Raw genomic sequence first — 11,714 nt, forward strand, 5'->3', positions numbered from 1 at the left:
TTTTTCAGTGCTTGATCACAGGCAGCCCAAGCTCAAAATGTTAGGAGTTCAGTGTAACGTGACATATGCTATATTACATAACTACGCGAAACGTGACTCCCGCCTTACAGCATATGGAGGTATTGTGTTACAACGGTTTGAATTTGTAAAGGTTTGTGTGGGAAGGCAACGGCATTGCTGGAAAAGTCAATTATTCTTATAGTGAATAAAATCTACTTACCCTGTTGCCGTGTTGTATTCTTTGTTGTTTGCCAGCTTCGCAGGCCGATCTAACGCGATTTCGGCGACTTATCGTTTTGTGGGTTTCCACTGCTTTTTTTCGCCGAAATCATTAGATCGGCCTGCGAAGCTGGCAAACAACAAAGAATACAACACGGCAACAGGGTAAATTGATTTTATTCACAAAATATAAGAATAATTGACTTTTCCAGCATAGCCGTTGCCTTCCCATACAAACCTTTCCAAATTCAAACCGTTGTAACACAATACCTCCATATGCTGTAAGGCGGGAGTCACGTTTCGCGTAGTTATGTAATATAGCATATGTCACGTTACACTGAACTCCTAACATTTTGAGCTTGGGCTGCCTGTGGCTTGATTTACAAATTTAAAACGTGATCGGTGAGGGCTGTTAATGTGTTTAGTCATGATTCAAAAGGAAATGACGTAGAGGAAACGAAAATAGGCGTTAAAGCTCCTTAACAATTTTTAGTATGGGCAACAAAATTCTCTACCGGTTACTATTTGTTGAGAATGTTCAAAAGTTCAGCCACCTCCATAACGGGCGAAATATTTTACGCTAAGTGCCTTAGCATCATCGGTTTAAAGCTCATCTGTTGATCAGTGATGAATACAAGGTATGCTATACGATAACCAGCAGCGGTTCTTACCCTACTATTCCTGCTAAATGTATGGGTTGGTTTGTAAATAATGAGAGGCTCAGCGTTCTCGTGGACAATTTATTGTACCATTTTTCTTCATATTGTACAATCGTCAAATGGCACCTTTGGTTAGCCACGGAGCCCACGCGCATTTATCAGCACTCCACAACCAATGAAACATTAATGGACTTGAATCCCGTGAAGCCGTATCTTTATTGAAAGGAAACAAAAGCACTTTTACCGTGGATCGCTCATACTGACTGACACGTTGGATACGAATGATAAAAGATTAATTTAAATATGAACTAACAGTCGTCGCTGCCATCTTATCCCCTGCATGAAGAACTGGCTGCCAGTCAAGAATCAAGTATGTAAACAAACTTCTCGTCTTTGATAAACCGCTGAATTCCTTGTCTGCATATTACAACAACTGTTCCAAATGTATAATATTAAATGAAATTAAGAATCAAGGTGTAACTGCACAACGGCTTTCACAATCAATTTCAATATATCTGGGACATTTCATAAAGATCGATTTATGCCAAACCTCGTGCATTAACCCCTTGGAAATGCATACCTTTTCACTGTGGCTAATACTGTCAAACACGTAGTTCCTTCCTTCAACATTCAACCAGGAACAACTTTTGTAACTGAAATCCCACGCGTTTTCATAAAAGTGAACAGCTCTAGTTTGTTTTCTTATGTAACATTTGGCATGTCTTGAGCAATTTAGCTCTGTCTCGACGAGAACGCAAACGCGCTATGTACTGTGTGCAACACCGTTCGGACTATGCATAGTGAATATGAACAAAGGCCTTGGAGCAAGGGTACAACATGAAACAAAAATAGTGTACAAATTCAGAAAATAATGCTGCTTTTCAGAAATATGTTTGCAAGTCTCACAAATTTCCCTTAAGCTCACCGCTGATGTCTTTTTTCCCCAAAGTAATCGTTGCTTTTGAGTCGAATTCAGTGTATTTTGCTAGAGCACGACGGTGCTCCGGGATTCAAAAAGCTTCAGCTGATTCGGCATAACAAACACTGAATCCCGTCAGAAATTTGCTGTTGTGTTTTGGTCAAGCCTTTCGAATATAGGAAGCCCAATAACACCAGTCTAGGAGCTTTTATCAGTACTAAATAATTTAAACCTTCTTGTACGAGTTCGTGTTTATATATGATCTTTAACAAGAAGTTGATTTGTGTCATCAAACCTTGTCAGTTACTATATCGTTTGTCAGAGTCTTTGCTTTCTAAACGGCTCCAATAGTTTTTCCAAACATGTCCACGATACATGGGAAAAACAAAAAAACAAAAACAAAAGAGGAATTCGAAGAAAAATCACCTCTCGCCATGCTACTCTCTGAAATCGTACATTTCAAGGTCATTTCAAGGTGATAAAAATAAAGGCGGATACCAAAATCAAAATACGTTTTGATATCTATTTTACTTTTCAAAAGATCTTACATCATGAGGACTGAAGTAGTCTCTTTGTCATAAGCTGCTGAACTCTCAAAGAAAGTAATGAAGCAGAGAAAAAGAAAGAACTCGTGCATTTCTGATCTTTTTTGTTAGGAACTGACAAAGGAGTCGATCTCTAAGTGAAACAGACTACCTGAAAACGACCGACTTATTGCTTATTGACTTATATCGTCCCCATTGTGAGTTAAGCCAGCTCGAAAAAAGAATAATTATTCATTATTGTGAGCATATAATTGTTTGTCAAGTTTCCTTTCAGCAAGAGAATCATTCATTAAGGTCGGTGTGTCTGAAAATAAATCTCCTGGATTAAACAAAGGTAAAATAACTGTAGAGAATAGAGAATGTAAACAGGTAATATCATTAAAGGAATGATAACTTTATTTAACCGGCTCCTCACGCCAAATTAGCGTCATTGACAAAGATCCTTGCATGCCAACCAACGTGGACGCAAAAATCGACATGAATATGTTTTCTTCTTTAAAGAACGCTCGTGTATTATATATACCACTGATATAGATGCATATGGTATGTACAGTTTAACTCACTTATCAGGTTGTTAAAATTAAAGAAGTTGGTGCGAAATATAAATAAAAGTGCAAATTTGTTATATCACGTCTACCAAGTACTTGATGTTATTTGGAAAAATAGGAACGTACTCACGGATTGATTTAGGTATTGCTGCACAAAAATGTCGACTCCGCCGGACAAATGTATCAGACCACTAAGAGTGTTACTAGATATTGCAAACGCTACACGGGTTCTCTACATTGATGGGTGTATTTTTTTTATATGCGAAGATCGGTGATCTGAACGACTAAAAGATCTTCCACAAAGAGGACATACGTACGGCTTTTCTCCAGTATGTCTTCGATAGTGGCGCTTGAGTTCATCTGAACGTCGGAAACACCACCCACAGTTTTCCCAAGGACACAGGAAAGGTTTTTTACCCCTATAAATCCGCCTGTCAGTTCCGAGATGATAGCTTTTGGTGTAACAACGCTTTTTACAGCCAGGGAAATCACAGAGAAAGGCATGATGTAGTTCCAGTTCTTTGTTATCGGAAACAGGTTGGACTGTTTGTGCATGTGTACTGAAATTACATCCATATGCTGCATCATCGTTTGATGTCGTGTGGACAGAAGACGGCGTTGTTGCAAGCATAGTTACCTGTGGCAACTGGTGTCTTAGATTTAGAGCTGGAAAAGACGCCGACTGTGCAACAGTACCTGTTCCCATCGTTGTTCCTGTCTCTGGAAAGCGGTAGTTTTTCTTTCCTATGGTCATGTCTAGAAGTTTGTTTTGGGGAAGATGCGACGAGGTTTCCACCGGTGACGTTGCAGGAGAAGATGAACTCAGACAGCTATCCATCTCACGAATGATCTGTTAGAGAAATAAGAGTTACCTCAGGGGCACCCAACGTCAATTTTCGGAAAATATGTGTTCGGAAGACGATTTGAGATCTAGAATTTTCGGATCATTTGTTGCAAAATTTCTTGCTTTCTTCCCTCTCCAAGGATTTTCGAACATCTGAAAAATGGTATAATTGCCCATTTTTAACGGATTTTTACCTTAAAAAGGTCACCTAGAATTTTCGGGAGCCTTTTTTCTTGCTGAATTCGAAAAAGTAAATTTTGATCCCTATAATTTTCGGATCTCTAGACTTTCAGCTAGGAAATCCGAACAGATGAAAAATTTTTGGGGGATAAAAATATGCCTGTATATACCGATTAAATACTAAAATACGTTTAACAAAGCTATGTTTGAGTGGTTTTGAACTATATTCTCGTTGGGTGCCCCTGTTACTTTGACGGGCTTTCTGGTTTTAATCCCATACCTTCGCCAAGTAAAATGCCACAACTGAGTAACCGGCTGATTGATATCGAGGAGCAATGGCTTTTGTCGGAAATGTATGTAGTTGTTAAAACCGAGAAACTTTAAAGATTTCCTGTCGTCCTTTGCAGTTAAACTGCTAATCGTCGTACATCTCCTTCAGGGATCACAAACTCGATAGAGCAATAGTGCTCGGCATTATATCGCGAAAAGGTTAATTCACTGAGATACTGATGAAATGAGAGAACAACTTTTTACAAGGAGTTTGAAGAACAAACCATCATTTTGATCTTCTGAGGAAAATCAGCCATTCGTACAATGTCTCTCGAACTAATGATCCTCAATTGTAGTTCTTGCTCAAAGTAAGTTAACAAATTTCCGAGCAGTTGTCAATGTTTTCCTCCACTTGCTATTTATCAGCGGTAACATAACGCTAGAAAACTAAAAGGTTGTCTGATTGTTTTATGTACTATCCGAGGTTATCGCAAAGCTCGAACTCGTCATTAGTGTCCACTCAAAAGCTCACATCAGAAATTCACGCTATTATAATATCACTTAGAAAATGTGTAAGTAGACTAAATCATTTATGCATTGCAACTGACCTGTTGAATTTCTTCCTCCCTGGTGGGTATTAGCAGCGAATAGATGCCGGCCGTTATCAGATTTCCTTCGCTCTGACACGAGTTTTGGTACATGACACCGTCTTGTCCTCTAAACAAGTTATCGAAACTTGTACAAGCCATAAGAATTTGGCTGTCTTCTTTAAGAGGCGGCCCCAATGAACGAGTTGCCCGGTAGTCGGATCCACGCTTTATACGCAAAGGGTTCTAGGGGTCGCCAGAGGGCAAACATTGCAAGTCACTGTGAGAAAATGTACGGCGGAAACTTATTCGACGTCCAAAAAAAAAAACACAAGGACTTTAGAGAGAGATCAACGTTTTTTTCGACCCAGTTTTATCAGAAATCGATTTGGGCAATGTTGATAAGTGACAACTGAAAGTTTTTGTTTGAATAACCGTGAAATATAATAAAATTTGCTGATTAACTTGAGCGGGAAATTAGGATGTCCCATATGCGCCATAAAAGGTCACCCATACAGGCCTTGGTCTGATCGATTTTTTGCAGCGAGCTTTTCAGTTGTTGCCCTGTAGGCACTGGTTAAATAAATAAATAATAATCTTTATTATCTCGTGATAAAAGAACATATCTCGAGTTACAAATTTAAGAAATTACAGCTATAGCTATATTAATAACAATAACATCAATAATCTAGCAACCTAAATACTATATTTAAAAATTAGTCTATTTACATACGAGTTTTTCAACCTTTCAGTATTAACTAATGGGTGCTTTACAGTTGTTTTCCCTAAGTTATAATTTGTTTCCTTTTCTTTTGGTAATATGCAGAAAATAGGACAAGGACTAATAGAGCGTGACTTATATAAATTCAAGTCCGATTCTTCTAAAATACTAAGAATGTCTATTTTAACCGATTTATATTTTCTTTTAAAACTTCTGTCTAAAAATGATTGTAAATCAGTGAGATCAGAGTCAGACGCCCCATATACAGACAGGCCATACGTGAAATTCGGTAAAACCGTACTGTGTTAAAAAAACCGGTCCACCCCTTCCTGACACATCCCTTCTTTTCTTAGCGATCTTAGAATAAAAAGGCACTCATTGGACTTCAATAGTTTCGATTTAACGTGAAAGTTGTTGAATGAATGTTGTGAATTTGGGCGATATTGTCATTGCAATTACTCTTGCGAAAGACCAGCTCCCTACACTTTACGGGATTACATACCATTTTGTTATTATTTGTCCATGTTAAAAACTCGTCCACTAGATCTGTGCGGCATAAGCCGTTACTCCAGATAGGAACAATAATGCTGGAATCATCGGCATATTTGAAAAGAGCAGGTTGGTTACCTAATACAAGCTCTAAATCGTTTATAAAGATGTTAAATAAATATGGGCCACTAACACTTCCTTGTGTTGTCCCTCTATTAATCTTTTTCCACTGACCCTCAAAGCTATTGTAAACAACTCGTTGTTGACGATTATCAAAAAAGCTAAGGTACCAATTAATAATGTGGGGATCTAATGGTAATCGCTTAAGCTTATTGGATAGCATTTCATGGTTAACACAATCGAACGTCATGCACTGACCTGATAAGCATGCGCATGCTTCTCTTGTAACCCGTAGTGACTCGGACTGATGACGAGGTAGAATTCATCATCAGTTTGCAACAACAGCGAAATCCTTAAACTCATTTTTTCCTTGAGAAGTCCTTCAATAATTTCCATGCACCTTGATTGTGGTGGAAGAGCCGGAATCAAACCTTTTGAACGGACTTCAGCACCCCACCAACGTGCCACATAAAAGTTACAAGAGTTTTCTTGTTGTTACTTGTGTGGGTTTTTTCCTTGTTAGACAGTCGTTGGAAAGAGTATCTTCAAAATTCTGTGCCATATCAGTCCATATATAGTTTAAAAGTGAAATTTGGTCCTTAAAAAAAGTCCGTGAAAAATGGTTACAATTTTCTGTATGAATCCTGATTCCGCCTATTCGTGACTGACAGTGTAGTCTCCCTCACAGCCATTATTACTGGCTTAAACATAGCACCACGAGTGGACTGTTGTCTGATGACTCCTTATAATGGCTGCCTGGTATATAGACTATGTGACAGTGGGGAATACCACAATGAAAAGTTATAAATTTCATATCTTGGTTACTACAATTCTTTGCTTAAAAAGAGAATTAGCCTAAACTGGTTATCTAGACAGTCAGGTGTTGACATTCTTTTAGTAGGATGAAGATTCCATTGACACAGAGATAAGAAAGACAAACTCTCCAAGGAATGTTGGCACTTGTGACGTTTGGTGCCTGGACCCACTGTGCATTGGATGAAGTTATTTGTCTGGGGACAAGCAACATGGTTAATGAACTTAGGCTCCTCCCGTCATTATGTTTATAATATTAGGTATCCCACTAAGTGGGGCAAAGTACAGTATCTTTGTGTTGTGAAGCCACAGCGTACCAGAGTCGCAGTGAACAATTTTATCTCTGCCCTCTCCTAATTCTTGTGTTTCTTTACAGGAGCACTGACATGTGTTGTCTTATAAAACTTTGATGGCTCTTTCTTTTTCTCTTTTAGGGGAATCGAATATTTATCTTGCCCAGAGATTCTTCATTTTTACAAGAACCATTGCTACTGTCATTTTGAATTTTTCAAGATTTTCAATCCCGCGCTCCCAACTTAAAAACATTAGCCTAATGATTTTAATTTTTGAATCCAAATGCTGATGCATGTCCAACATACAGTAACAGTGCTCCTTTAAGGCAAAATATTTAGAAGTGTTTTTTCCCGTATTGAATATAATACGTTGTTCCCATTCCCGATAAAATCTTCACTGTCAATTCCCTTCAAATTTGGACCCATAAGGTTGTGACTTTCATCGTTGGGAAGATTGCCTTTCATGGCTCCATTACTGACCATTGTTTTTCCCAAAAAATTGAAAGAGTAATAATTTTTCGTTAATGTCATTGATCTATTACATTGACTCTTCTAAAGGCCAAAAATAAAATCTGCAACAAAGCATTTTCTGTCTAAGGTTCTATGATAAATTGCCCACCTCACTAATTTATTATGCTTGTGACAGGAGGTAGTGAGATGTAAGAATGACATGGTTTTGTCTTTGTAAAATATCAAAATAGTTTACAAGAATCATTGTTTAAAAAGTATTATTTTTACATTAATGTCACTTTTAAAAATCAAAACTGGTTTTTGCATAAGCAAACTAAATTTGATTCAATTAAAGATGTTATAATCATTGTGCATGGTGTTCTTTTGATTTCCAAAAATGAATGGAATAAATGCGCCAGAGTTACCGGTACTTTGAATCTAATACCAGAGTGACTTTAACTCTTATTTTGTGCTATGTGGTCGCAAGTTGGACCACATCACACCCTTGCTGAAAGACTTTCCTTCGCTCCCAATTAAGCAACGAATCATTTTTAAAACTTTATTCCTCGTGTTTACGGCCATAAACAATTTAGCCCCTTATTATGTTTGTGAGCTACTTAACCGGTATACACCTGGAAGATCATTGCGCTGATCAAGTTTAAACCACTTAGTGATTCCGCCGTCTAATTTAAAGTCATATCGCGATCGAGCCTTTTCAGTTTGTGCCCGGAAGCTATGGAATAGCCTTCCAGAGCACTTCAAGCAAGCCACAAGTGTTTATGCTTTTAAAAACAGTCTTAAAACAAATCTTTTTAAAAAACACTTTTGTTCTGATTGAATCTTAGCTTTTGCCAGATTCTACTGTGCATTGAATTTTATTTTTAAGTTTCTACTTTGTATTGATCGTAAAGTACCTTAGAGCTTTTGTTAAGGCGCTTTATAAGTGTATGTTATTATTATTATTATTATTATTATTATTGTTATTATTATTATTATTATCATTGTTATTATTATTATTATTATTATTATTATTATTATAATTATTATTATTATTATGGAGTTAAAATAACGTTTATCTTTGATGGAGTACAGTCGAAGGAACTCCCTTTTTAATCCAATACAACTCCTAAATCCCAAAACAGAGATTTTTTGAACCGAAAATTCTAACTCCGTTTTTCGAGTCTAAAATGCTATACAACTTTGCTTTGCGGTAGATTAATATCATCACGATTGGCTTACACGTACAGTTATATGATATGCAGATCTTTTTTTTTTTTTCAGTGCTTGCTGTAAAAATTTAAAACGTGATCGTTGATGGCTGTTTATGTATTCAGTAATATATTCAAAAGGAAATGACGAAGAGGAAACGAAAATAGGCGTTAAAGCTCCTTTACAATTTTTAGTGTGGGCAACAAATTCTCTACCAGTTACTATTTGGTGTGAGTGTTCAAATGCTCAGCCACCTCCATAACAGGCGAAATATTTTACGCTACGTGCCTTCGCATCATCACTCTGAAGCTCATCTGTTGATCAATGATGAATACAAGGTATGCTATACGATAACCAGCAGCAGTTCTTTCTCTACTATTCCGGCTAAATGTATGGGTTGGTTTCCAAAGCATGTGAGCGTTCTCGTAGGCAATTTATTGTATCATTTTTCTTCATATTGTACAACCATCACATGGCACCTTTGGTTAGCCACGGAGCCCACGCGCATTTATCAGAACTCCGTAACCAATGAAACCTTAATGGACGTAAATCGCGTGCAGCCATATCTTGAAACTTATGACACATTAAAAGGGAAAAAAAACACTTTTACCGTGGATCGCTCATACTGACTGACACGTTGGATACGAATGATAAAAGATTAGTTTAAATATGAACTAACAGTCGTCGCTGCCATCTTATCCCCTGCATGAAGAACTGGCTGCCAGTCAAGAATCACGTATGTAAACAAACTTTTCGTCTTTGATAAACGCTGAATTCCTTGTCTGCTTATTACAACAACTGTTCCAAATGTATAATATTAAATGAAATTAAGAATCAAGGTGTAACTGCACAACGGCTTTCACAATCAGTTTCAATATATCTGGGACATTTCATAAAGGTCGATTTGTGCCAAACCTCGTGCATTAACCCCTTGGAAATGCACGCTTTTTCACTGTGGCCAATACTGTCAAACACGTAGTTCCTTGCTTCAACATTCAACCAGGAACAACTTTTGTAACTGACATCCCACGTGTTTTCAGGAAAGTGAACAGCTCTAGTACATTTTCGTATGTAACATTTGCCATGTCTTGAGCAATTTAGCTCTGTCTCGATGCGAACGCAAACGCGCTACACCGTAAATCGCGTGCAGCCATATCTTGAAACTTATGACACATTAAAAGGGAAAAAAAACACTTTTACCGTGGATCGCTCATACTGACTGACAGGTTGGATACGAATGATAAAAGATTAGTTTAAATATGAACTAACAGTCGTCGCTGCCATCTTATCCCCTGCATGAAGAACTGGCTGCCAGTCAAGAATCACGTATGTAAACAAACTTTTCGTCTTCGATAAACGCTGAATTCCTTGTCTGCTTATTACAACAACTGTTCCAAATGTATAATATTAAATGAAATTAAGAATCAAGGTGTAACTGCACAACGGCTTTCACAATCAGTTTCAATATATCTGGGACATTTCATAAAGATCGATTTGTTCCAAACCTCGTGCATTAACCCCTTGGAAATGCACGCTTTTTCACTGTGGCCAATACTGTCAAACACGTAGTTCCTTGCTTCAACATTCAACCAGGAACAACTTTTGTAACTGACATCCCACGTGTTTTCATGAAAGTGAACAGCTCTAGTACATTTTCGTATGTAACATTTGCCATGTCTTGAGCTCTGTCTCGACGCGAACACAAAGTTAACGCGCTACACCGTTAGGACTATGCATAGTGAATATGAATAATTAGGTCTTGGAGCAAGGGTACAACATGAAAAAATAGTGTATAAAATCAGCAAATAATGCTGTTTTAAAGAAACATGTTTGCAAGTCTCACAAATTTCCCTAAAGCTCACCGCTGACGTGCTTGTTGCTCTTGAGACGAATTCAGTGTATTATGCTAGAGCACGTGCTCCGGGATTCAAAAAACGTTAGCTAATTCGGCATAAAAAACACTGAATCCCGGCAGAAATTTGCGGTTGTGTTTTTGTGAAGCCTTTCGAGTCAATAGTAAGCCCAATAACAACAGTCTAGGAGCTGTTATCAGTAATAAATAATTTAAACCTTCTTATACGAGTGAGTGTTTGTATATAATCTTTAACCAGAAGTTGATTTTTGTCATCAAACCTTGTCAGTTCGATCGGTTACTATATCGTTTGTCAGAGTCTTTCAATCATGCACAAATGGCTTTCTAAACGGCTCCAAGAGTTTTTCCAAACATGTCCACGATACATGGGAAAAACAAAAAACGAAAACAAAAGAGGAATGCGAAGAAAAATCACTCCTCGCCATGCTTCTCTCTGAATCCGCACATTTCAACGTCATATCAAGGTGATAAAAATAAAGGCTTATTCAAAGAAAATACGTTTCGATATCTATTTTGCTTTTCAAACGATGTTACATCATGAAGACTGAAGTAGTCTCTTTGTCATAAGCTGTTGAACTCTCAAAGAAAGTAATGGAACAGAGAAAAAGGAAGACCTCATGCATTTCTGATCTTTTGTGCATGTTAGGAACTGACAGAGGAGTCGATGTCTGAGTGAAACAGATTACCTCACAACGACCGACTTATTGACTGATTTCGTCTCCATTGTGAGTTGAGCCAGCTTGAAAAAAAAACAATTTTTCATTATTATGAGCATATAATTGTTTGTAAAGTTTCCTTTCAGCAAGAGAATCATTCATTAATGTCGATGTTTCTGAAAATAAATCTCCTCGACTGAACTGACATGCAGACGGATATCATCAGAAAGGTAAAACAACTGTGGAGAAAAGAGAATGTAAACAGGTAATATCTTTAAATAAATGACAACTTTATTTAACCAACTCCTTATAATTACGC

General features: G+C 37.5%; 1 protein-coding gene across 1 annotated transcript; it reads right to left on the reverse strand.

The window, feature by feature from the left end:
• Positions 1–1,242: 1,242 nt before the first annotated feature.
• On the reverse strand, positions 1,243–5,013 carry LOC137971188 (Krueppel-like factor 5). Its single transcript, XM_068817949.1, has 2 exons — positions 4,793–5,013; positions 1,243–3,740 (listed from the first exon to the last, which is right to left on the reverse strand). Exons 1-2 carry the CDS (start codon positions 4,931–4,933, stop codon positions 3,123–3,125), a joined length of 759 nt encoding a protein of 252 aa, XP_068674050.1. The 5' UTR covers positions 4,934–5,013; the 3' UTR covers positions 1,243–3,122.
• Between the last annotated feature and the right edge of the window lie 6,701 nt (positions 5,014–11,714).

This window comes from Montipora foliosa, chromosome 9 (assembly GCF_036669935.1).
Source record: "Montipora foliosa isolate CH-2021 chromosome 9, ASM3666993v2, whole genome shotgun sequence".
NCBI classification, from domain to species: Eukaryota; Metazoa; Cnidaria; class Anthozoa; order Scleractinia; family Acroporidae; genus Montipora; species Montipora foliosa.

Bases quoted from the DNA above. Each gene is read 5' to 3' on its own strand.
- LOC137971188 (XM_068817949.1), bottom strand. From the start codon at position 4,933: ATGGCTTGTACAAGTTTCGATAACTTGTTTAGAGGACAAGACGGTGTC. The intron at 3,741-4,792 runs GTCAGTTGCAAT...TTTCTCTAACAG, and splicing joins GGGAGGAAGAAATTCAACAG to ATCATTCGTGAGATGGATAG.